The sequence below is a fragment of the Aricia agestis genome, chromosome 10 (assembly GCF_905147365.1).
Source record: "Aricia agestis chromosome 10, ilAriAges1.1, whole genome shotgun sequence".
NCBI classification, from domain to species: Eukaryota; Metazoa; Arthropoda; class Insecta; order Lepidoptera; family Lycaenidae; genus Aricia; species Aricia agestis.
In genome coordinates this window covers 14,029,733-14,057,334 of record NC_056415.1, presented here as the reverse complement: position 1 = coordinate 14,057,334, position 27,602 = coordinate 14,029,733, and the positions used below count along the sequence as shown (strand labels likewise).

Below are 27,602 nucleotides of genomic sequence, written 5' to 3'. Positions count from 1 at the left end.
TATAAATAAACAAAGGTCGCTTGCGGCGCGCTGCGTCGTGATAGCAGCGCGCAACTCACACATGACGGACAGCAGCCCCCGAGACGAAGCGGGAGGCGGTATTGACGTTAAGACTGCTTCGTAATAACGCTGCGATGACGCAGCGCCCGTGTGGCCGACTATGCGTCAAGCGGCAGCGCTGCGTCGACGCAACGCTGACGCAACGCGCCGTGTGGACTGGCTCTTGGTCTGATCCAATGTTATAGAAACTCCTTCAGAAACCCCTGCCTTACAGCGATTCACATAGACAAAACCTTGTGGACTGTGCTCTGTAAAACGAAATAAGCTGGGCGCAGGCGACACCGCACCCTATGCGATAGGGAATAAAGGTGAGATTGTTTAGCGCGCGCTGCCCGACTTACTGTGCGAGATTAGCCACTGTAGAGTGATGTCGATGTTGTCCTTCTCTTTGCACGATATGGAGTAACAGCATATCTCGCGGTCTTGGATCGCAGACAGATTCCTGGAAACCGCGATAAAAATAATTTTGAAAATCGGTCTATAAACGGCGGAATTTTTTATGAACATACAAAATATATTCCACCTTTTGAACTTACGACATGCTAAGCTAGCTAGACTTGACACAATCCAATCAAATTATATAATGTAGATCTACAAATGCTTATGAAAGCCTCTGTCTTTTTTTTATTTTTTTATGAATTAAGGGGGCAAACGAGCAAACGGGTCACCTGATGGAAAGCAACTTCCGTCGCCCATGGACACTCGCAGCATCAGAAGAGCTGCAGGTGCGTTGCCGGCCTTTTAAGAGGGAATAGGGTAATAGGGGAGGGTAGGGATGGGAAGGGAAGGGAATAGGGGGTGGGTAGGGAAGGAAATAGGGTAGGGGATTGGGCCTCCGGTAAACTCACTCACTCGGCGAAACACAGCGCAAGCGCTGTTTCACGCCGGTTTTCTGTGAGAACGTGGTATTTCTCCGGTCGAGCCGGCCCATTCGTGCCGAAGCATGGCTCTCCCACGTATAAACACACTAGGCCGAAATTACGCGGCGTAAATTCCGCATGATTACGCCCGCAATGTATCTGGGGGCACGTGAGTGCCCCCTCCAAGATGAGCCAAGCGAAGCGCGCAAAAGATTTTAAATTACCGATGACACACTATTCCGTCGCGTTCCGTCCGTATTTTGTATGCGTTTGACATTGCGGACGTAATCATGCGGAATTTACGCCGCGTAACTTCGGCCTAGTGTCTAGACTAGAGATTTACAGTAGCCAAACAGGGTTGTACATGCAACATAAATAAATAATTTTATGCCTTAGTGAAAGTGTTCCACTTAACTTCCACTCTCTATAGTCAAGCTATATCAATACTCACATCCTCTCAATGAGACCATGCTCATCCAGCGCATGTGGCAGGTCCCGCTTGTTGCCCAGCACGAGCACCGGGATGCCCGTCAGCTGCTGCTTCTCCAGGAGGTTGTGCAGCTCGTTGCGGGACGCCTCGATCTTGTCTGGATCTGCAGCATCCACCATGTACCTGGAAACACCATATAAATAATACGAAATAGTTAAAAAAAATTGTTGCAAATTAAAGCATGGCAACAATCTGAAATAATATGTTCTAAGTGTCTAAACACACCATGCCGAGTTCCGTGGCGGAAATTCCGCATGATTATGTCAGCAATGTCAAACGCATACAATATACGGCGACGGAATTTCGGCATGGTGTGTCATCGGTAATTTAAAATACATTGCAGGCGGAATCAAGCCGAACTTCCGCCGCGGAAATTCGGCATAGTGTGTTAAGACACTTAGGCCACTCGCAAAAAAATGCAGGCAAAAAGATGGCTGACTTACAACTTATTTATTTAAGATACAAGAATAAAAACAGGTTAGACCCATATTGAATGACGTGGCTATATGGCCTATGAAATTGTAAATGGCCCGCGACTAGGAATTGCAAATTGTATAGAAAATCTAAAATCGTTATAATATTATATGACGATTTTTGCCATTCCATAACAAGTTATCTCAAGTTTCAAATTAAGTATAGGCCTGCATTGGGAGTATATAAGGTGATCGGTTGTATAAAAATACTCACAAAATCAAACAAAAAATTTGTCTAGTGTAGACAAATTTTGGAGACTTACACAATAGCATTGACTCCTCTGCAATATCTCTCCCACATGGAACGGAAACGAGGTTGTCCGCCAATGTCCCAAACCTGCACAAAACATAATATACATTACACTTCCGCCTACTATTCATCCACACTAATATTATAGATGTGTGTGGCGTAATATCTTAAACAAGTACAGAGCATGCATTAATTACTTTTTATCAAAAATAAACTGTGTAAGTTACGGATAGCCCTAAAGTACTTGGTCAGTTAATAAATCACTAGCTATTTGACCGAGCTTTGCTCAGTATTCGATAAAACACGAATAAAATGACATTTTCTTAAAGTGATTACTAGCTAGATCGATTTATCGCCCCCGAAACCCTCTATATACTAAATATCATGAAAATCGTTGGAGCCGATTCCAAGATTCCAATTATAAATATACATATATACAAGAATTGCTTGTTTAAAGATATAAGATAAGATAAGCATCAATTTACATTAAAAATTTATATATACCTTAATAGTAACATTTCCTTTGGTAATTTTACGCATGTTGAATCCCACTGTAGGTATCATGTCTTCACTGAACTGACCCGACTGTAAAAGAAACATGACATTATTTTTAATTTGTGACAAGAAAGGCTATGGCTAGTAGTACGGGAGCCCTAGAACATTTTTTTTATTACTATCAAGCTAATTTTTTGTAAGTAGCTTCATTTTGATAAGAACAACATTTTTATCTGCAAATCTCGAAGTGGTAGCCAACAGAGATAGAAAGGATTTCATACTTTGAATTGATGGTCCCAAAATATGGACTATTTTATTTGTAGGACAATGTTACTTTTAAATTATGACTCGAATTTATCTATCAAAATACAAAAATTAGCTCATTAGGGTTCCGTTATAGGGTTCTGTAATCAACAAAACTTGGTTGACTACTGAACCCAACTGTACTAAACTGTACTAAATAAAACTATTTGTAGGACAAATAGAACAATCCATATTTTAGGACCATCAAGTCAAGTATGAAATCATTTCTATAATTTCTGTTTAAATTTAAACATATTTTTTATTTCTGTTTAAGTTTCAAAATAAACATTTAAAGTAATTTATTTAGCTTCGTCCTTAGCTATTCTATTCATATATTATGTAGGAGTTCTACATTACTTGTAATATTAGTTATTTCACTTTTCAAGTTACAATAAGAGTTAAGTTTGAGTTGAATTTGGCATTTCAAGATCCTAGAAGTATACAAGATGCTATCTTATTATTCCATTTTCCAAAAAAAAATTGACACAAAAACAATTTGTAAGGCTAATGATAAGTACTCACATACGGTTTTGCTCGATAGTTTTACTCTGAATCGAAGGAAATGACATATTTGACGTATTTAATTCCAACGAGCCAGCTCGAAGCGAGCTGTCAGTTTTGCGGTCCACACTGTGGTTATTGCTCGATTTGGAGTAAAACTATCGAGCAAAACCGTATGTGAGTACTTAGCATTATATTGTATACAGTGCAACCATGTTTCTAAAGTTTAGTGGGTATTGTATTTTTTAACATGGTTTGTTATTTCTAATAGTAAAACCATACATTGCTGACCAGCAGCAAAATTGTTTTTACTGTACAATATTTTTATTTGTGCGTGAAAATATCAGTAACCCTTAAGGAGTATTTAGGGATTATTGTCACAGAGGCTTTGTTTTGTTTCAGGGCCATATTGTAATGACTCATGGTAAACAATATAAAACATGACATCTCAATACATTTGAATATATTAGAAAAAATAAAAAAAGTTAGCCCAATAGGAGTAATTTATAATGATTAATAATAAGTATGAGCAATTAAGGTCTAAAAGCTTAAAATACATAAAAGACCATACTGAAATTATAGTAAGCTAAAGATTTGCTAAGTTAATCTTTCTTGAATTCATAGTTTATGAAGTTTAGAAAGTGGACGCCAACAAAAATAGCCTCATTATAATGTTCTGAATAACTTTGCGCAACGAACAACAAAAAATATTAAAAGTAAAGTTATATAAAACATTTCAGTCCAGACTGACTTCACAGATCTGCAGTAACGATTACAATTACTATTATGGATTATGATGATAATCGAGATGTATTATGCCAGCAGATGTGGAGCAATGTAATGTAATATAATCACCGAAAAACGCAAACAAAGTATTGTTTTAGTACACAACTATTGTTTAGAGATAATACATACGGCAATGACGTTCACGAAAGTTGTTTTCCCCGAATACTGTAAACCGACCAGAGTTAGCTCCATTTCCTCCTTCCAGAACAAACTTTTAATCCAATCCAGGATACGATTGATTAAAGCTATCATTTTGAATAGGGTTTCACTATTTTATTCGAAGAAAAAACTATTCACTCATACGCCTTCCTACAAAATTGCTGGTGTCAGCAGTGTTGCCAGACAGCCAACTCGGTTTCTCCCCAAGTGTTCCCCGAAATCCCCCCAGAATTCGGGATTTCAAGAAAAATCCCCCCACAAATTATAAAAGAAAATTTTTGTTCATTATAAATGGGAATTCACAAATGGATACGATGAATGTACACTATTTCTGCAATAGCGTCCAATCTTTACAGAATCAGCATCTTCGCAAGCTCCTTGATCATTTTTATGGTTCCGTAAGTCGTAACCAAAGGGTAAAAACGGGACCATAGTACTTAGATTTCGCCGTCTGTTCCCAGATTTTTTCCTCCAACAATCTCCCCAAAAAATTGTTCCCCCCAATTTTCCCCCCATCACCTAAAAAAACCCCAAATATGGGGGGATTCCCCCCAATCTGGCATCACTGGGTGTCAGAAACAGGAAGCTGTCAAATTAGAATTTAGAAACGTCATTAAACTTTGCGTTTCGTTTTACGCCGAGTAGGTATATAAATGACTGTTCGATAATATTATATTTTTTGTGTTTTTATTTGAAAACCGTGTTTTAATTATAAATAATATGAAATGTGCATGTATAGCCTGTCAAGAAAGTAGCCGTGTTACTTTCATTTTTTCGCAGTTTGGCAGCTGACTGTCAACTTCATAATGGAGTGTCATGTTCTAACACTTTCTGTCAGATTTTAGAACATGACACTGACACTAATTTTTAACTTTGCACATGCGCAATGTACATTGAAAAAAACGAAACGAACACGACTATTGAAGAAATTAAAAAGTGGCAACATCGTAGTGTCATCCCTTTCAAATCAATCCAAGAAAAAAGGGATGACGCTACGATGCTGCCACTTTTTATTCTTCACTTTCTTCGCTCGCTCACGGCTTATCGCTAGGACAATAAACCGTTATGTCGGCTGTACACTCTCGTCGAGACCTCTCGGGCGAGAGTCTTGTGCGAGAGCCCCTTGCCCGAGTGCGATCATGTACATGTATTCTCGCATATTTCAATCGCAGTTATCAACTCAGAAAAGACCCCCCCCCCCTCCTCCTTAGTAATTACCAAATAAATAAATAAATAAAATAAAAATAAAAAAGCCTTTTATTTCATTACTAATAATTAAAATTAATTGTACAATGCATTTAATTATTTAATTACCAAATATTTACACAATAAAAATTAAAAAAATGGCGAAAACGTATATCTACGATCAATGATCATTGATCACCATTCACCATGCATCGAAAGATATCATTGTAATCCAAAGATCATCATATTTAATTTTATTTCTCACAGATAATGGCGTTTATTATTGTTATTTTTCTGTTCTGCACACTTGGGCACTATAAAATTACTCCTGCGTAACTGGCCTGGTGGCTGGTTTCATTGGAACCAGACTGCTCTTGTGTATTGCGCACACACTTGGGCACTATAACATAACTCATGCGTACCTGGCCTGGTTTCATTGAAACCAGAGTGCTCTTGTGTATTGCACACACACTTGGGCACTATGAAATGACTTCTGCTCAACTGGCCTGGTTTCATTGAAACCAGAGTGCTCTTGTGTAGTGCGCACACACTTGGGCACTTTAAAATTACTCCTGCGTAACGTGCTCTTGTGTATTGCGCACACACTTGGGCACAACAAAATTACTCCTGCGTAACTGGCCTAGTTTTATTGAAACCAGAGTGCACTTGTGTATTGCGCACACACTTGGGCGCTATAAAATTACTCCTGAGTAACTAACCTGGTTTCAGAACGCGTCGTGGCCGTTTTCATTAGGGCCATAACACGGATTCGCTCAAATTCAAATGCTCAGAAGTCAGAACGCGTCATGGCTTTTTTCGATTACCACAACGCGTTGTGGTCGAATAGCACGTCAGCCACGACACGAATTTCGCTATGTGGTATTTCTGTGATTACCAAAACGCGTCGTGGCCGTTTTCACTAGGGCCACGACGCGAATTTTACGTCGTGGCCTTTTCACTATGACCACAACGCGTTGTGAGCCATTTTTTAGCTCACTGAGCGTTTTCGGTCTTTGAGCGTAACATATAAGTATATATTCATTAAAGTACACATACAATTAAGGACTTTGTGAAAATTTCAAGTGCGTACCTGTTGCCATTTTTGATTACGAGCAAAAAGGGCAAAAAAATCAAGTTTGTTTTATGGGAAACCCCTTAAATATTTATTTTGTTGAGGACAGCGGCCTCGCACCCTTAGAGCATTAAACCAGCCTGGTTTAATCCTCTAAGCTCGCACCCGATAAACACATAGTGAGTGCATACAGACTCGTTAAAAGTGAAATATGAAAATAAACTCAGTGCAAAATAAGTGTTTTAAAAAAATAAACTTTAGAAGTGAACTGTGATAAATCTGTGGCTCCCTAAGAGGTAAAAAATTGTTATTTTAATAAAATAGAACGTTAACTAATAAGTACCAGAAAATTAGTGTCTGAAAAATAAATACTTCGGAAAATATTAGGAAAAATGTGTTAAAAAACTATGTAAATTGTATTAACTTTTATCTTCGCCTAGCTATAACTACGATAAATATAAGTGTTAATATTTAGAATAAGTTGATTATTGTGGAACGATAAATAAAGAATCTCCCGAAATGCGTTTCAATTACCTTGGCTCATAGCAAAATAGGGAAAATAGCCGCTTCCGATAGTAAAAATAAGACTGAAGAGACGTGCGAATCGGAGCGGCTCTCTCTACGGCATTGCCGCGGGCGGGTACCCCGGAGGGGGCTTCTATACGGCATTGCCACGGTCGGGTACCTCAGAGGGGCTTTCTATATGGCATTGCCTTGAGCCAGGTAAGCGTCTAATGCCGGCTCTCGACATAGGCGAACGCGTTGGCCAACGCGTCTGCAGACGCGTTGGCCCAATGTGTAGAACGGGCGTTCGCGCGTTGGCCAACGTCTAAATACCTACGGCCAACGCGCGAACGCCCGTTCTACACATTGGGCCAACGCGTCTGCAGACGCGTTGGCCAACGCGTTCGCCTATTGGCGGCTCTCGACATAGGCGAACGCGTTGGCCAACGCGTCTGCAGACGCGTTGGCCCAATGTGTAGAACGGGCGTTCGCGCGTTGGCCGTAGGTATTTAGACGTTGGCCAACGCGCGAACGCCCGTTCTACACATTGGGCCAACGCGTCTGCAGACGCGTTCGCCTATGTCGAGAGCCGGCATAAGTCGAGAGCCGCCATATGTCGAGAGCCGCCATAAGCGAGATGCGTTTCGGGGCCAATGTTCTCCTCGACGACTCTTGTATTATTTACGTCCCCGCTCAGCAAGATATACCGGTGTAGCCTTGGAATCTTCGAGTACGATCCGAGCCAGCGGCGAAACCTATGGGCGAATACAGTCTCAAACATATTTTATTTTATTTTTAGTATTTGTTGTTATAGCGGCAACCACAGAAATTGATATGCAACAGATATACACAATCTGTGAAAATTTCAAAAGTCTAACTACAGCGGTTCTTGAGATACAGCCTGGAGACAGACAGACGGACAGACAACGAATGTGTCATTTTTTTAACATTTTTCCGAGGATCGAATCAGTTCTCACATATTTTTATTCGTTTTAACATATTTGTAAAAATCAATACAATTATATAATCGTAATTAAAAACGATCATCAACTCGCTTTTGATTAAATTAGGGGTAGGTAGTAGGTGCATTTATTTCTTACATCTGCATCAGTCCACAATCCACATATTGTGGACTGATGCAGATGATATACCATCTGTGGAAAAATCCTTTCCATGAAACAGTTTGAGCTAGGAATACTAAAAACGAAGGAAAAAATCGATTTAATAGGTAATGAAAAAAAAATCGGCCAATTGCGTGTCGGGCCACGCGCAATATAGGGTTCCGTAGTACCAGTATTTTAATTTTATTTTTGTATGGTCAATGAATGTACATTTATAACCTGTTTTAACATTTACAATACTAACAACATCATCTCAGTTACTTTCAAAGGAGTTTGAACGAAAAGTTCCTTTATTCTTCGCCAAATACATTTCTTTAGTTGATCGACTATTACTCAATAACTTATGAAGTCTTCTTAGCCGTGAGAGTCTTGCTTTTAAATTCAGCATATTTCCTACTTCCATGATTTTTTTGCTGGTAGAAGGGGGGGGGGGGCACTGGACTCTAACGATTTTTTCCACTTTAAAATTTAATATTTCACAAACGGATTCCTAAATCGGAAAATGATTTATGAATACTCATAAAACTTTTAAAAAACCTATCCAACGACACCCCACACGATTAGGACGCGAAAAAAAAATCATCCCCGCTACGTGTTAGGTAAGGTACCATAAAAAAATATTTTTTTAAGATTTCATGCACAATTTTGTCGGCATCATTAATATGTGCATTCATGCCAAATTACAGCTTTGTAGGTCCTCTAGTCTCTGAGCAAAACCGCGGAAAGACGGACGGACGGACAGACAGACCGAAACTATAAGCCTATAAGGGTTCCTTGTTGCCTACGGAACCCTAAAAAGATCAAAATGTTTTATTCCAATTACCCCAGTCGCGGTATTGCTACCTGATCCTGCCATCAGATCCTGGCAGACCTATGTATACATAGCACGTTGTACCTAGCTACACGCCATGCTACAGCTGATTAGAAAACGTATTTTTTTTTTAGATAATGGAGCGATTGATTTCATATTAATATGTGACCTTAAATTCATATTATTATAAGTTGTCCTGGTGATTAATTAAATGAAGCTCTATAGGTGCGACTTTTGCTATTTATCGGATATAGTGGATTAGCACGATTCACGGCCACTGAGTGAGGTTTAGGAGCATCTCATGTAATAAGGCATACATTTGCTTGTTAATATCGTAATAATTATGTTTATTAGTTAATACTGTACGTCAATATTAGGGTTCCGTAGTCAACAACCCTTATATTTTCGGTCTGTCCGTTTGTCGGTCTGTCTGTCTGGCTGTCCGTCTGTCTGTCCGCGGTTTTGCTCAGAGACTATAAGACCTACAAAGCTGTAATTCGGCATGAATTCACATACTACAGTATACCTACCATTTTGTCGGCACTATTACTATTATAGGTATGTGAACATTGTTAGATTTTAATGTTTTTGTCATGTTTTTGTATAATACGTATTTTGTATACAAAAACATGACAAAAACATTAAAATCTAACAATGTTTGCAAAAAATGCGAGGTGGCAGCCCTAGTCGCGCACATTCCTATACTCGTGCCATATTTTGACGGCGCTGCGGTCACATGACTCCGCGCCGGCCGGTCGTTCAGTCGCCTCACGCTTCAACGTTTCGTACTCGTGTTGTAACTTGTGAGCCTGTGACTTGTGCTGTTTTGTGATAGATGAGTGTGATTGTGATGATATCGTGTTCCACTGTGAATTTTGAATATGGAAACGCATCATTACTGGGAGGAGAACGGGCACACCGTTAAATACGACAAGTACGTTACCTTGTGTTTTGTTGATTTTATTTCGCCGTGATCTTGAGAAACCCGTGGAAACTACCGTGTTTTTAAGTCTGTTACGGTCACCCAATTGTTATTTTTACTCCCTGTTAGTATCAGAAACATTTAAGGGACTTTCATTCATTACGCAATTTTTGACCCCCTGGTTAAAAATCCTCCCCTTAGTTAGATTTGTCTTGCGCCCTAAAATACTTACCTCTTTTGTTTCAATAAAATATGAATAACAATTTTAACTGTAACTTCCGTACTATTCGGTATATATTTAGAAAACCGTAAGCAAAGTCTACTTGGACCTCCTAGTTATGGGCAATTCCATTATCGCGGGTGCTACAGTTTGACACGGTATTGAGAACTATGATGAGTTCATATGTGAATACTGGTAAAATTTGCCAAACTTTTACAAAATAACTTGCGTATATCTCAAAATAGCATAAAACAAAGAAACTATATAACTAAATAAAAGTAATTATAGTACTAGAAATTATTAACCATTTCTACGATCACGGGTGCAACATCAAAATTCTCAAATCTCTGGGTGAATTAAATCGTAATTCTCTAATAAATTTTAACATTTTCTAAATGGAATATAAAAAATATACTAGTATGTCTGTAATAAAACTTCACCAAATTGTAGTTTTTTTTTAATTTTCAGTTGTTTACTTACCTGACAAAATTACTCGTCTAAATCACTAAAAACAATTGAATAGTGTAATTTACATGTAACAAAACATTTCGATTGCTGTATAACTATACTACAACTAAATATTAATTTGAAATATAAATTATGCTATTTTAATTTAAAAATATGGGAAAAAACATCGCGTCCCTTAGATTATATTGTTTAAAAACGGTCTAAATTATTCGAATTCCATTTTTTACCGATAAAAGTTGTTTTGTCAGTAAATACACGTCTTTTTACGTATTTTCCAATTAAAAAATATAACTAACTAGATGATGCCCGCAACTCCGTTGCGCCAAAATTCGGTTATCGCGCGGGAACCGTACATTTTTCCGGGATTAAAAGTATCCTATGTCCTTTCCCGAGACTCAAAGTATCTCCGTGCCAAATTTCAGCAAAATCGGTTCAGCGGTTTGAGCGTGAAGAGGTAACAGACAGACAGACAGACAGACACACTTTCGCATTTATAATATTAGTATGGATGCCACATTTTGAAATTTCTCATTTAGGGCCGTTTCTAGCGGAATGGCTTTATCTAGGTTTTATTAAATTTTTCTCTACTTAAACTTAAGTTCAATACGAGCTACTGCAAGGAAATTTCCTTGCAGTGGTTCCTTTTGTCTTTTATTAATTTCTGTGTGTAGGTCCTGGACCTTCGTATATTTATAAATACCAATTTTAGAAAATATTCATTTTTATATCCGACTTAATAGGTAGGTATTAATGATATTTTTTAATAATAATATAATGTATGTTCATTGTGAAATTAATGAATAAATATAAAATAGTATAATGTTCATATTATGAAACTGGCACGCGTAAGACATTATAAAAAACTTGCATTTTAATATTGGTGCCTGCTGCGTAGTCAAAGGCATGGTAATTTGTACAGAATGCATACAAAGACGTAGGGGAACGTAATGTACCTAAGTTTCCAGTTTTTCGTTATTGTTTCATTTACCGAAACTCTGCTTTAAATTTTAGCTTAGATCACTAACGCAGTACGTTCCTTTTGCCGATTTAAAAACATCCAAGTTTACTTTGCATTTACGATAATTTAAGATTATCGAAATTAGTGAAATGCGATAGAATAATAAATAATTCTCTATTCGTTAAATATTCAGCTTAGGCTCGATTATCTTATGCTACCGGGATTTAATTTGAAACATTATAATAATTTGGAATTTTTCAATAATCAAGGACAGGTGTTACGTGATACGTCTTGTCTGTAACTGTTTAGAAGTTTAAAATATTATATTTTTTACAGAGTAAAGCGATAAACGTCTTCTAATAGCTGTTTGCTATTGCGTAATCTGAATGAGTTAATCTGGCATTTGTTGTATTGTGGCTAGAGGCTTGTATAAAAAGAAAACCTTGCAATGTCCTGGCATAATGAACATAAAATTTTAGAGAAAAATTAATTCTTAAGACATAATATAATTAAACTTCTGATTGATATGAACTTTCTGAAATCAAATTCTTAAAAAGGTTTTTTTGCTTAATTAAAATCAACCTGTGAAAATTTCAGAAGTCTAGCTATAAGCGGTTCTTGAGATACAGCCTGGAGACAGACAGAGAGACGGCCAGACATCGAAGTCTCAGTAATAGGGTCCCGTGTTTTACAATTTGGGTTCGGAACCCTAAAAATATATTTACTGGATTTAGGATTTACCTACAACGACTTAAGCGCTTATTCCACTTGTCCTATTTAGAAGTCCTAGCTAGGATCCTACATAGGAGACTAATTAGTTCGCTTCTTATTCCACTTGTCCTAATTTAGTGACTAAATCAGTTGTCATTTTGGTCAGACGTCTTCTTAATGGCTCCAGTTCTATCAAAGCAACAAAAAATTGGTCTTCTCTGAATAGGCTTAGCTGTTGGCTCAATGAAAATAAAAATAAATAAAAGGCGAAAAAGATGGTTGAAAGAATTTTTGCTCCACGTAAAATTATGAATTATGAACTTTCTGAACTACTTGGAACCAGCAGACTTAAGAAATTACCTACGAATGGATTCCAGATCTAATAACATAATATAAATTGAGTTTAATACAGATTTAGCAGTTCCCACTACAGATAAAAGGTTAAAACCATCTGGCAACACTGATTTAGTAATTCAGGAGCCACATTTTTTCCGATTTAGAATCCTAGCTAGGATCCTAGCTTTCTAAATGTTATTCTAGTTGACTAAATTTTTTAGGATCCTAGCTAGGACTTCCTAAATAGGACCAGTGGAATAAGCGCTTTATGTAGGAGCGTTTACGAATTACGTTTAGGGGTGTCGATTTTAAGTTTTAACATTTTTTTTTATTTTGAATCAAATCAAATCAAATCATTTATTTGCAGAATAAGTAGGTGAAAAGATGTTACAGATTTATAATACAGGAGGTGCAACTTATTCTAACCTATATGAGGCATGCAAATTATTATTATTGTCAAAGTTCAATTACATTATTATATATTATATTACTAAGCTACTGGTAAAAATATTTCATTGAGTATCTATGTCAAGTATTGTAATTTATACCACATACATGGTGTGCAATATAGTCTTAAATCTAAGTACATAATAGTCATTTATAACAATTCATTTTAAATTCCTAAAATAATACTATATTATAAAATAAAAAATAAAAAATTACAATTCAATCAATACTCCTAAAATAAATTATACTTAATAAATAATGAACCACTAATTTTATACATAGCATGTCAATTTAAAATACTAAAATTAAATATAACAAATACAACAAATTAGAAATTAATCTCATTCCATATGTCATTTTACCATCCTTAAAATAATAATAATAAAAGATAATATATCACAGGTAAGTTTACGACTCTAAGAATTCTTTTACACTGTAATAACACTTATTCATTAGCATTTTTTTCAGTTCTCTTACAGATCTATTGTATGTTAAACCTTTTAAATGTGCCGGCACCTTATTGTAAATTTTAACACACATGGAGTGGCTATTTTTAAGGAAAATAGTTGTTTTGGGTTTTCTGTCTATAATTAATCTGTGTTGATTACGAAAATATTTCGTGGGGTATTTATCTATCAATTGTGTAAAAGAATTCTTATTTTTGATGACAAATTTAAATACCTCTAGAATGTATATGCACGGTAAAGGCAGAATGTTAAATTTTTTAAACACTGGCTTACAAGATTCATACGGCGGTATTTTAGCTATTGCTCTAAGGCATTTCTTTTGAGCTATAAATGCCTTGTCTATATGTGAGGAATTTCCCCAAATAATAAGTCCATAGCTAAGAACAGTTGACACATAGCCGTGATAAGCCATTAACGCTGCATGTTCGTTCACTGTTCTCGTAAGACTACTTAGAACAAACACAAATCTATTAATTTTATTACATACTCTATCTATGTGAGCCTGCCAATTACAATATCTGTCTATCTGAATCCCCAAGAATAAGTTATCATGAACCTCCGTAATTTGTTGATTTTCGTAAGATAGTTGTAGTCTTAGTGGTTTTTTATTGTAATTTATGAATTGTATGTATTTCGTTTTACTTATATTTATTTGTAAATTATTTAATGTCAGCCAATCAATGATGGTCTTTAGTGTTTTATTAATGTCAGATTCAATTTTCGCTATGTCAATTTTCTTATGTGTAAATAAAATAGAAATGTCATCTGCGAATAATGTCAATTTATAAAGCTTAGTCAAATAGGGAATGTCATTTATATAAAAAAGAAATAACAGTGGACCTAATACTGAGCCTTGAGGCACTCCATAACGATTAAACTTACTTCTAGATTTACATTTATTTAATTCTTTGTATATATTTATATATTCTATTTCAGTATATTGTGTTCTATCGGAGATAAACGATTTTATCCAAGCTAAGGCAGGCCCTCTGATTCCTAGTCGTTCTAGTTTGTTGAGGAGTATTTCATGTGATACAAAGTCGAACGCCTTGGTCATGTCAATAAATATTACAGTAGCATATTCTCGATTATCCATGGCATTTATGATCTGGTTCGTTAGATTGTAACAAGCTTGTAGCGTTGATTTATTTTTTTGAAAACCGAACTGTTCGTTTTTTATGATATCATATTTTTTTATAAAGCTAGTGATCCTTCTATGCATAGCTTTTTCAAATATTTTTGAAAATATAGGAACAAGCGTAATAGGTCTATAATTATTTAGTTGTTTTTTATCACCCTTTTTGTGTAGAGGCTTGATAACTGACAATTTTAATTTATCTGGAAAAGTTCCTTCACAAAATGATTGATTTATTAGATATGTTAGGATTGGGGCCAACACGTGTTTACACTTTTTTATTATTTTTGTGGATATCTCATCATGACCAACAGCATTTGTATTTTTTAGAGAGTCAATTATCTGAAGAGTTTCTTTACATGTACACGGATATAAGAAAATACTTTTATTATTATGATTAGGCATGTCAAATTTTCGGTTATTAATAGAATTAGAATTTATGTCCAGATTTGATGTATCAATAAAATAATTATTAAAAGCATTTGCTATTTCTTGCGGAGTATCTATTATATTCTTGTTAATATTAATTTCTTTAATAAATGTTTTGTCATTGCACTGATTAGAACACTTTTTGATAATGTTCCATGAGGCTTTACATTTATTTTTCGAATTTTCAATATACTTGCTGTGGTAATTTTTTTCGGCGTGCCTAAAACATGTTCTTAGTATTTTTGAATATTTTTTATATCTATTTTTTGCTATTTCAGATTTACTCTTATAATATGTTACTTGTAACTTTCTTTTCGTTTTGCTGCTAATTTTAAGGCCTTTGGTAATCCAATTAGGCACGGTTTTCTTATTAATAGATGTTTTAAAGCGAATGACAGGAAAACAAAGTAAGTATAATAATAAAAAGAGGTCATAAAAGTTATTAAAAGCGTCATTGTAATTATTTTTATTCAGACATTCCGAAAATGTGAGGCTAGCTAAATATTTTTTAAATTTTTCAATATTCATGTTACTATAGTCCCGTTTAAATGTGTAATGAATTTCAGTTATAGAGCGTTTTTTTATATCTATCGGGAATGATATTTGTTGTGCCGTATTGTGGTCTGAAAGACCTAAATGCAATAGTTCAGCTGTTACATCTGGTAAGTTGCTTATGATATTATCGATACAGGTTAAATGTCTAGTAGGGTCACTAAAGTGTATAGTCATATTATAATTTTTAGATATATCACGTAAGAAATTTGCTTCTTTATCATGTTTTAATAAATTTATATTTAAGTCCCCAGCTATTATAATACGTTTGTGTTTATTTTTGGTTAGCTTATGAAGTAGCAGATCTAATTTTTGGAAGAATACAATACTGTTTGAATTTGGAGTTCTATATAAACAAAGTACGACAATATTAAGTCCTAATATTTCAATTCCACAACACTCAAACACATGATCGATAGACATATCTAAATGAAGATTGTTATATTCAAATGACCAGCCTTTACTAACAAGTATACATACACCTCCCCTTTTTTGTTTATTTTCTCTACTATAATGTGCTGCTAATTTGATATTTTTACGTTAGTTAATTTGATATTTTTACGTTAGTATTTAAATTAAAATTTTAAAATTTAATTTAGATTTATTTTAATAAAAAGTTAATACATAGGTTTAATGAGGATTTTTTAATATTCTCTTCGTAGATGTCTTGAGATATAAACTTTCAGTCAGTTACAACTTACGAGCCGGCAAAGCCTCGAGCCGTCACAGGGTTAGTTCGGCGAACTGATGGCGTCACTACTCACTTCACTAGTCACTACTCACTACTGCTTAGATAATGTAACTGCTAGCAATAGTTAGCAAGCAAAACAGATCACCCTGAACGAGCTCAGGGTGATCACATGATAAGAATAAATTATATGACTACTAGAACGTACTGTGTTAAATCACTTACATCTTACTTAATCCTGGTGCAAAACCTTCAAATTATGCTGTTGCTTAAAGCGATTTGTGTCTGCAAAATGAAGTAAACTAGGTAGTTTTGAACCTTGCAACTTTTTTACCCATTCGAGTATTATCATTATGTTATATTTATTATGTACTTAGCATGATTCATGTTATAGTTATTACCTTTCTCCCTACTTTTTTGTACTTCTTCGCTCATACAGGCTACCTGTAACTCATGTCCGGGGTGCGAGTGCGAACATTCACATTTAGATTAAGTACATTATTATTACAACCGCCCGCGCCGTCCGCTCTGGGTCAAGGTCAAAGAACGCCCGCCGCTACACAACTCACTCACAAAAGCGAGGACAATAATTTAAGGGTTCAATACTCTCGTACACGTGCACGTTTAATTTTATATATTTCAATCTTGGAAATTGCCTCGTTTATTTACAATGAACATCTTTATTTTACGTAATTTGGAGAGCACGGGGCGGGCGGGCTTGCGCGGCGTGCGGGGGCGGGGCGTCGTGACGTCACGAGCCACTCGCGTGGCGGGCAACGTGAGCGCGGCTCACGTGCGCCACCACACCGCTCGAGCGCCGCTGTAGGGTTGTCAACACAAAAGTTAAATAAACGTAGACCTATTGATCTCTATTATTAGTATAAGAACCACCAATTTGAAAAACATTACGCACGTGAATTGTTTCAATTTAAGTTTTTTTTTATTAATTATTTATTTAAAATATTCCTAGATGACCTCGTAGGCTTAAGACTCAAAAATCATTAAATAGTTAATAAACCTATATACCGGAATGTAATAATTACTATTATTTTATTTTTTTTACTATGATTATTTTGAGTTTGCAAATATATTGCATGCGTAACCACATTTTATATGGGAAATAATAAAACGAGCGAATAACAAATTACTTTACGACTGATGATGAACATACTTTAATAACATGAGCGGTATTAATTTGACTAAGCGAACTAAACTAACGACTAATATTGATTTATAATAAAATCCAAAACGAGCTTACAAAATGTGGATTGCGATTAATCTATTTCAGATATTAAAATTCTATCCGAGCGACTGTATTACTAAGTGAGCGACTGGAAATACATAGCGGGCAACTTCAATATTAAATATAGATTCAATTTTTCTAAGTGAGGTTATTTATTACGAGCTACTAAAAAGTTCATTTTGAGCAAACTTTTGTGAGCTGCTTTATCAATGATAATTGGTTACTGATATTCTATTTGAGGCTTTATATTTTATATTTTGATACGTGTTTTAATGAAAACTACATATTGTTAAATGCGTGCGAATTCGAATGGGGGCGGGGCGACGAATCGTTGCAGTCAGGTGAGTTGGGCTGCGGACCAATACGACTTTTTTGGGTTAGGTTAGATGGCTAAGGCGGGAGCGTAGCGCTGCGAAGCTCCCGCCTTAGCCATCGTTTTTGTAAACCACCCAGAAGTAGGAGGCCCGCGTATCATAAACGAAGACAGTTGTTTTTTTTTTATATATAGGTCACCATTAAAATTTTACCCATTTCTTTAGTGTTTTATCAAATAGTTATTTCATATTTATTTTTTTTTGTTTTAATGTGTGCTCATTATACTCAGCTCATTAGTGTATTTTCCAAAGTGGTTTTTGGTATTCATTTAAGATAAAATGCCGCTCAGTATAAAAATTACATTTGCCAAATATTGAAAAAAATGCAGGACGTAACGTTGACACTCAAACAGATATTAGGTCGCTCAAAAATTATAAAGCTGCTCATTTTGTATTTTAAGTAACTCAAATAAATAATTTCTAGGTAGCTGTTCTGTTAATTTCTTGTCACTCACTCTCAGTCGCTCAAATAGTAATTCTGTAACCCAAATTTAGTAATTTTGACACCTAAAACTGTAATTTACAGTCACTCGATTAAATACTACCCATTTTATATTAATATGTTTGAAGGTTTAGTTTAGTTAAAAAGTTTTTAAAATGCGCATGCTCTTATGAACTCTTATCGCTGAGAAGTCGTTTCTTCAATAATATAATTAATTATTATAATGAAGTTAAGGCCATCCCCTGAGCAAACGACCTTGACCATACATTGCCGCGTTGCCGAGATCGCGCCTAAATCCTAATTTTTTACTTATCTTAGTTCAAAATTGACCTAAAAAAATTCAAACGTTCAGTATGTAGTTAATTGAAATTGTCGATACATTGGCGTGTGTTTCAAAATTCAAATAACCGTAATTTGTAAATACTAGGGAGATATCAGATACTGAATGTATGCTTGAATATTTTGTATTACTTTGGAAGCTAATATCATCAGTATAAAAGACAAAAATAGGAAATTAATAACTATAAAAGGAACGTTCATAATATACTGAAGATTATTGCTGTATTTTTATTATAATTTTGTAGCTTTCAAAGTATGAGTAAATAACGCTCTAATAACGGTAAATAAAAACGGTAAAGGGGGAGCGTCTTAATAGTCAATTTCATTTTCCTAAAAAAAAACACATTACAGTGCATGACACAAAAAGAGTTTTATCTGAATTCTGACTGCACCTTATCACACTATGCTAAGATGCTTCATCCGTTTCAAGCACGTTTCAAGCCATGTGTTGCATAGTATAGTTTTGAATTGATTTTGTATTTACCAACATACTAGTTGTTATAATATACGTGAGAGAGCCATGCTTCGGCACGAATGGGCCGGCTCGATCGGAGAAATACCACGTTCTCACGAAAAACCGGCGTGAAACAGCGCTTACGCTGTGATTCGCCGAGTGAGTTTACCGTTGGCCCAATCCACTACCCTATTCCCTTCTCTACGCTCCCCTATTCCCTTCCCTTCCCATCCCTACCCTCCCCTATTACTCTATTCCCTCTTAACAGGCCGGCAACGCACCTGCAGCTCTTCTGATGCTGCGAGTGTCCATGGGCGACGGAAGTTGCTTTCCATCAGGTTCCCCGTTTGCTCGTTTGCCCCTTTATTTCATTAAAAAAAAAATTAATAGCACTGAGTTGGCTTTTCCACTAGTCAGATCAAATTAATCTATACTAATATTATAAAGAGGTAAACTTTGTTTGTTTGTTTGTTTGTTTAATTGTAATAAATAGGCTCAAAAACTACTGGACCGATTTTAAAAATTCTTTCACCATTCGAAAGCTACATTATTTACGAGTAACATAGGCTACTTTTTATTTAGGAGAATATATGGTTCCGTAAGATATTTCAGTTTTTCAGAAACAACCAGAAAATTTACTTATTTTGCGTACGCTGCCTAAACCAAAAAATATAGAACTATACAATGTTCTAAGTAAATGTAGATCTTATAAATATCTACAAAAATGTCCGCGACACACTATACCTATCTATGTCAAGTGAGGCACAACAACCATTTTCTTATTTAAAAATGTAGATTTTTTTTGGACTACATTTAAACGAATTTATTTTGCTTATGCTAATGATCCTTATCAAAATAAATAATTTCATCACTAAGTACAGTTTATGTAGATTATATTTGCTCTTCGAATCATTAAAATTGGACGTTTGGTTTAGAAGTTATGGCGAAATTAAAATATTGCGATTTACGCCCGTTACGAAGTGGGCGCTACATTGGTAGCGCCCACTTACACGCCACAGAATAGATAATAATAGTACGAGTACCAATGCAGGGGTGCGCATTGTACACATTGAAAAGGTCTACAGAAAACTCCGCGATGGTATATTTTTTTTTCAATTTGAAATAAGGGGGCAAGCGAGCAAACGGGTCACCTGATGGAAAGCAACTTCCGTCGCCCATGGACACTCGCAGCATCAGAAGAGCTGCAATTGCGTTGCCGGCCTTTTAAGAGGGAATAGGGTAATAGGGGAGGGTAGAGATGGGAAGGGAAGGGAATAGGGGAGGGTAGGGAAGGGAATAGGGTAGGGGATTGGGCCTCCGGTAAACTCACTCACGCAGCGAAACACAGCGTAAGCGCTGTTTCATGCCGGTTTTCTGTGAGAACGTGGTATTTCTCCGGTCATTCGTGCCGAAGCATGGCTCTCCCACGTATAAGTATATCTCTTATGGATATATCCCACAATAACATATTTTTTTGTCATTTACTTTTAACTTCAAATAATGGCTAATTTTCGAAGCGATTTTAACCAATACGGCAATAATCCTTATTCAATTAAATACTTCAAATACATTATTGATTTTGGCCCTTTACAGCATAATTATTACGATTTTAATTGAAGATTTGACAATTTGCATTGTAGTTAAAGTTATAGTTAAAGTTACAGTTATAGTTAAAGTAAGTTGGTGCAACCCACCCTTAAATTCGTGAATCGTAACGTGAGTCTTGAAATGTGACGTAAAATTGTGAATTTAGGGTCAATTCAAACCGCAACGCGACGAGGCGAGGCGAGGCGAGGCGCGGCGCGGCATAAATTTGTATGGATTTGACAGATTTCAATTGCGTGAGACATCTTGCGAATCTGCCAGGATTTATAAATTTAGAAATGCATCTACGCGTCGCGTTGCGGTCTGAATCAACCCTAGGGTCGGTTGCACCAACTTACTTTAACTATAACTGTAACTACAATGCAAAATGTCAAATCTTTGGTTAAAGTCTACAGTTATAGCTAAAGTAAGTTGGTGCAACCCACCCTTAGAGTAGTCACAAATTCACAACCGAAAGCTCTAAAGGGCAGTGCCGGTTTTAGCACTACCAGCGCCCTGGGCGAGATTGCTTCGGCGTCCAGGGTGCTGATAGTGCTGAAAAAATTTGGCGCCCCTTTTGTTTGCCTTCAGCGCCCTGGGCAGTCGCCCAGAGTCGCCTTCCCTAATGCCGCTACTGCAGTAGAGAGGGATTCTTAATTTTAAACATTCATTTATGTACTTACGTCTTACACTAAAATTATTATTGTTAGGTCGTCAAGACAATTTACAATTCAAAATAAAATAATTACTTTTTAGTTGTTATCAACTTATTTTTAGTGATAATACAATATCATATATTTTGCGTGTTTTAAACACGTTAAATAATTATGTATTTTAACTTTCGTCCCATTATTTTTTACTTATATAAAAATGTATACTTACAAAGTTATAAGACTTATAAGTAACGTAAACGTAACTCAATAAGTAATAATTTTGCGAGGCGTCAACAAGAGACAAGTTTTGTTGAGAGAAAGAATCTTTTGATACTCAAACTCTTATTTTTTAAAAATTGAGTAAAAATCTAGTAAATCCTTAAATAAAACCCGCGAGGCCGTGGGCGGTGGCGCCGGTGGCCCACGTCGCCCACGCCTCACGCCGCCTCTGAGCACATGTTGATGTATTTGGCAACCCTAATCAGTAATTATTATCACGTGCGGGGCAAATCACGAGACCTGACACGCGAGTTACTTTGAGTTTTCTGGAATTTTCCACTCACTCAAATTATTTCAGTGTAATATACGTTACTGTATTATTTTTTAAAGTAAGCAGGTACTTACTTAATTCGAAGCTTATTTAAATTATAAGTAATATGATTTTTGCTTTTATTTGAATTTCTTGGAAAAGTATTCGTCCATGGACCATGACAAATGGTCATGAAAATATGTAATTGGAAATAACCAATTTCCAACCTATTTACTTTTTCAATATCCAAGTGTATGCAAGTCAGACCGCATAAAAGTGAAGCTATTAAGAGGAGTCCACACCGCCCTTTTTTCCATACAAACGTTGTCCCCTGTTTCCTCCCTGGATAATGCTAGTAGATTTATAATTTTTTTCCTGAATATCTACGGTCACTAATACAATGTCCCTATGTTTTCTTTTTTTTCATAATTTAATTATTAAATAAGATATGAACGTTCAAAAACCCAAAAAAATGGCCAGATTTTCCGCTGTGTTTAAACGTCCAGAAAACAGATTTGGCTAGAATATACAAAAAAAACAAAACATAGGAACACAGCTCAAGCCTTTTTTTAATCTTTAATGAAAAAAGTACTTAGATCGGTTAAGTTTTGGAGAAGGAATCAGGGGACAACGAATCGTTGATTTTCTATGTGCCTGAAGTTCCGAACGTTCAAGTGAACGAATTAGCTACGAGGGCTGCTATTTATGTATCCGGAACTGGCCACTTACAAGAACAATATTTAAAAAGTAATTACAACATTTGAAAATACAACTCATTGGTTGAAGAATACATTTTGTTTCATATGACTGTCAATTATTTTTCCATTGTGGCGTCATTTTGAAAATTGCGTGTCTTCATTTGCCATGGATTTAACGCGTGAACATTTTCGTGCAATGATTTACTACGATTTTCGGCGTGGGCTAAATCAACAACAGTGCTTTATTCAACTCACCGCAACTTTTGGAGATGAAGCACCATCAAAAACCACTGTTTATCACTGGTACAGTGAGTTTAATCGTGGGCGGTCTATGCTCACGGATGAAAATAAAGAAGGTCGCCCAAAAACAGCTGTTGTCCCACAAAATATAGATGCTGTGCGGGAACTAATAATGCGTGATCGTCATGTTACATATCGCGAGATAGAGGCGTCCTTGGGCATAAGTATGACGAGCATACATAAGATATTACACGAACATTTGGCTGTAAAAAAAATATGTTCGCGTTGGATTCCGCACAACTTGACAATCGATCAAAAACGGGCTCGTGTCGATTGGTGCAAAAAAATGATAAAAAAATACAACCGTGGTACGTCAAAAGCCGTTTATAATATCTACACAGTTGATGAATCTTGGATCTATGCATATGACCCCGAAACTAAACAACAGTCAACGGTGTGGGTGTTCCAAGATGAGCCGAAACCAACAAAAGTTACTCGTGCAAAAAGTACTTTGAAGCAAATGGTCGCCTGTTTTTTTGGAATTAATGGACATGTGGCTACAGTGCCATTAGAGAATCGTAAAACGGTTAATTCTGAATGGTATACGACCATTTGTTTACCAGAAGTCTTTGAAGAAATAAGAAAGGACAACCGACAACGCAGAATCATATTACATCACGACAATGCTAGCTGTCACACCTCAGCTGAAACAACTCAGTTTTTGGAGGGTCAAAAGATCGAATTGACTGGTCATCCGCCGTACAGCCCTGATTTGGCACCTAACGATTTCTTTTTATTTCCATACGCGAAGAACAAATTACGTGGTCAACGTTTTTCGAGCCGCGAAGAGACTGTTGATGCGTTCAAAATGCACGTTTTGGAGATACCTCAATCAGAATGGAAAAAGTGCTATGAAAATTGGTTCCAGCGCATGCAAAAGTGTGTCGATCATCGCGGCGAATATTTTGAAAAGCAATAAAACCATATTAAATGATATATGTTTGTTTCTTTTTTTAATTCCGGATACATAAATAGCAGCCCTCGTACAAACAAAAACAACTTATCTTGTGTATCAAAATATAATATGCATCATAGTGAGATAAGGGTACACTTTTAGAGGGTGCAAATGTTATTTCTAACTCAAAAAATAGTCACCCCTAAAACCCACCCTTATAATTCCAAGTCGATTTTCTTCCACCCCACAGTGATTGAAAATTCTAAAAAAAATCATGCTAGTATATTTATAGATCCTACATACGATGGTAATATTTTCAACTTGCGGACTCACCCCTAAAACTTACCCTTAAAATTCAAAGTCGATTTTCTCCCACACCACAGTGATTGAAAATTCTAAAAAAATTCATGCTAGTATACTTATAGATCCTACATACGATGGTAATATTTTCAACTTGCGGACTCACCCCTAAAACTTACCCTTAAAATTCAAAGTCGATTTTCTACCATACCACAGTGATTGAAAATTCTAAAAAAATTCATGCTAGTATACTTATAGATCCTACATACGATGGTAATATTTTCAACTTGCGGACTCACCCCTAAAACTTACCCTTAAAATTCAAAGTCGATTTTCTACCATACCACAGTGATTGAAAATTCTAAAAAAATTCATGCTAGTATACTTATAGATCCTACATACGATGGTAATATTTTCAACTTGCGGACTCACCCCTAAAAATTACCCTTAAAATTCAAAGTCGATTTTCTCCCACACCACAGTGATTAAAAATTCTAAAAAAAATCATGCTAGTATACTTATAGATCCTACATACGATGGTAATATTTTCAACTTGCGGACTCACCCCTAAAACTTACCCTTAAAATTCAAAGTCGATTTTCTACCATACCACAGTGATTGAAAATTCTAAACAAATTCATGCTAGTATACTTATAGATCCTACATACGATGGTAATATTTTCAACTTGCGGACTCACCCCTAAAAATTACCCTTAAAATTCAAAGTCGATTTTCTCCCACACCACAGTGATTGAATATTCTAAAAAAAATCATGCTAGTACACTTATAGATCCTACATACGATGGTAATATTTTCAACTTGCGGACTCACCCCTAAAAATTACCCTTAAAATTCAAAGTCGATTTTCTCCCACACCACAGTGATTGAAAATTCTAAAAAAAATCATGCTAGTATATTTTAAGATCCTACATACGATGGTAATATTTTCAACTTGCGGACTCACCCCTAAAACTTACCCTTAAAATTCAAAGTCGATTTTCTACCATACCACAGTGATTGAAAATTCTAAAAAAATTCATGCTAGTATACTTATAGATCCTACATACGATGGTAATATTTTCAACTTGCGGACTCACCCCTAAAAATTACCCTTAAAATTCAAAGTCGATTTTCTCCCACACCAGTGATTGAAAATTCTAAAAAAATTCATGCTAGTATATTTTAAGATCCTACATACGATGGTAATATTTTCAACTTGCGGACTCACCCCTAAAACTTACCCTTAAAATTCAAAGTCGATTTTCTACCATACCACAGTGATTGAAAATTCTAAAAAAATTCATGCTAGTAAACTTATAGATTCTACATACCATGGTCATATTTTCAACTTGCGGACTCACCCCTAAAACTTACCCTTAAAATTCAAAGTCGATTTTCTACCATACCACAGTGATTGAAAATTCTAAAAAATTTCATGCTAGTATACTTATAGATCCTACATACGATGGTAATATTTTCAACTTGCGGACTCACCCCTAAAACTTACCCTTAAAATTCAAAGTCGATTTTCTCCCACACCACAGTGATTGAAAATTCTAAAAAAATTCATGCTAGTATATTTTAAGATCCTACATTTATTACGATGGTAATATTTTCAACTTGCGGACTCACCCCTAAAACTTACCCTTAAAATTCAAAGTCGATTTTCTCCCACACCACAGTGATTGAAAATTCTAAAAAAATTCATGCTAGTATATTTTAAGATCCTACATACGATGGTAATATTTTCAACTTGCGGACTCACCCCTAAAACTTACCCTTAAAATTCAAAGTCGATTTTCTCCCACACCACAGTGATTGAAAATTCTAAAAAAAATCATGCTAGTATATTTTAAGATCCTACATACGATGGTAATATTTTCAACTTGCGGACTCACCCCTAAAAATTACCCTTAAAATTCAAAGTCGATTTTCTCCCACACCAGTGATTGAAAATTCTAAAAAAATTCATGCTAGTATACTTATAGATCCTACATACGATGGTAATATTTTCAACTTGCGGACTCACCCCTAAAAATTACCCTTAAAATTCAAAGTCGATTTTCTCCCACACCACAGTGATTGAATATTCTAAAAAAATTCATGCTAGTACACTTATAGATCCTACATACGATGGTAATATTTTCAACTTGCGGACTCACCCCTAAAACTTACCCTTAAAATTCAAAGTCGATTTTCTACCATACCACAGTGATTGAAAATTCTAAAAAAATTCATGCTAGTATACTTATAGATCCTACATACGATGGTAATATTTTTAACTTGCGGACTCACCCCTAAAACTTACCCTTAAAATTCAAAGTCGATTTTCTACCATACCACAGTGATTGAAAATTCTAAAAAAATTCATGCTAGTATACTTATAGATCCTACATACGATGGTAATATTTTCAACTTGCGGACTCACCCCTAAAAATTACCCTTAAAATTCAAAGTCGATTTTCTCCCACACCAGTGATTGAAAATTCTAAAAAAATTCATGCTAGTATATTTTAAGATCCTACATACGATGGTAATATTTTCAACTTGCGGACTCACCCCTAAAACTTACCCTTAAAATTCAAAGTCGTTTTTCTACCATACCACAGTGATTGAAAATTCTAAAAAAATTCATGCTAGTAAACTTATAGATTCTACATACCATGGTCATATTTTCAACTTGCGGACTCACCCCTAAAACTTACCCTTAAAATTCAAAGTCGATTTTCTACCATACCACAGTGATTGAAAATTCTAAAAAAAATCATGCTAGTATACTTATAGATCCTACATACGATGGTAATATTTTCAACTTGCGGACTCACCCCTAAAAATTACCCTTAAAATTCAAAGTCGATTTTCTCCCACACCACAGTGATTGAAAATTCTAAAAAAAATCATGCTAGTATATTTTAAGATCCTACATACGATGGTAATATTTTCAACTTGCGGACTCACCCCTAAAACTTACCCTTAAAATTCAAAGTCGATTTTCTACCATACCACAGTGATTGAAAATTCTAAAAAAATTCATGCTAGTATACTTATAGATCCTACATACGATGGTGATATTTTCAACTTGCGGACTCACACCTAAAACTTACCCTTAAAATTCAAAGTCGATTTTCTCCCACACCACAGTGATTGAAAATTCTAAAAAAATTCATGCTAGTATATTTTAAGATCCTACATACGATGGTAATATTTTCAACTTGCGGACTCACCCCTAAAACTTACCCTTAAAATTCAAAGTCGATTTTCTCCCACACCACAGTGATTGAAAATTCTAAAAAAATTCATGCTAGTATATTTTAAGATCCTACATACGATGGTAATATTTTCAACTTGCGGACTCACCCCTAAAACTTACCCTTAAAATTCAAAGTCG

General features: G+C 35.6%; 2 protein-coding genes across 4 annotated transcripts in view; one reads left to right on the top strand and one right to left on the bottom strand.

Annotated features, from left to right (window-relative positions):
• Positions 1 to 207: 207 nt before the first annotated feature.
• Positions 208 to 4,544, bottom strand: LOC121730963 (ADP-ribosylation factor-like protein 8B-A). The gene is made up of 5 exons (XM_042120216.1): positions 4,348 to 4,544; positions 2,638 to 2,718; positions 2,147 to 2,220; positions 1,372 to 1,533; positions 208 to 502 (listed from the first exon to the last, which is right to left on the bottom strand). The coding sequence occupies exons 1-5, from the start codon at positions 4,468 to 4,470 to the stop codon at positions 379 to 381; spliced, it is 564 nt and encodes a 187-aa protein (XP_041976150.1). The 5' UTR covers positions 4,471 to 4,544; the 3' UTR covers positions 208 to 378.
• Positions 4,545 to 9,792: 5,248 nt separating this feature from the next.
• Positions 9,793 to 27,602, top strand: part of LOC121730962 — a 32,561-nt gene continuing 14,751 nt past the window's right edge. For all 3 annotated transcript variants that reach the window (XM_042120214.1, XM_042120215.1, XM_042120213.1), the window contains exon 1: positions 9,793 to 10,004. In XM_042120214.1, the coding sequence (XP_041976148.1) occupies positions 9,952 to 10,004 (53 nt within the window). In that variant the 5' untranslated portion in view covers positions 9,793 to 9,951. The remainder of the gene's footprint in view (positions 10,005 to 27,602) is intronic.

Bases quoted from the DNA above. Each gene is read 5' to 3' on its own strand.
- LOC121730963 (XM_042120216.1), bottom strand. From the start codon at position 4,470: ATGATAGCTTTAATCAATCGTATCCTGGATTGGATTAAAAGTTTGTTC. The intron at 1,534-2,146 runs GTAAGTCTCCAA...TGGTGTTTCCAG, and splicing joins AGAGGAGTCAATGCTATTGT to GTACATGGTGGATGCTGCAG. The intron at 503-1,371 runs GTGAGTATTGAT...CGCGGTTTCCAG, and splicing joins CATGGTCTCATTGAGAGGAT to GAATCTGTCTGCGATCCAAG.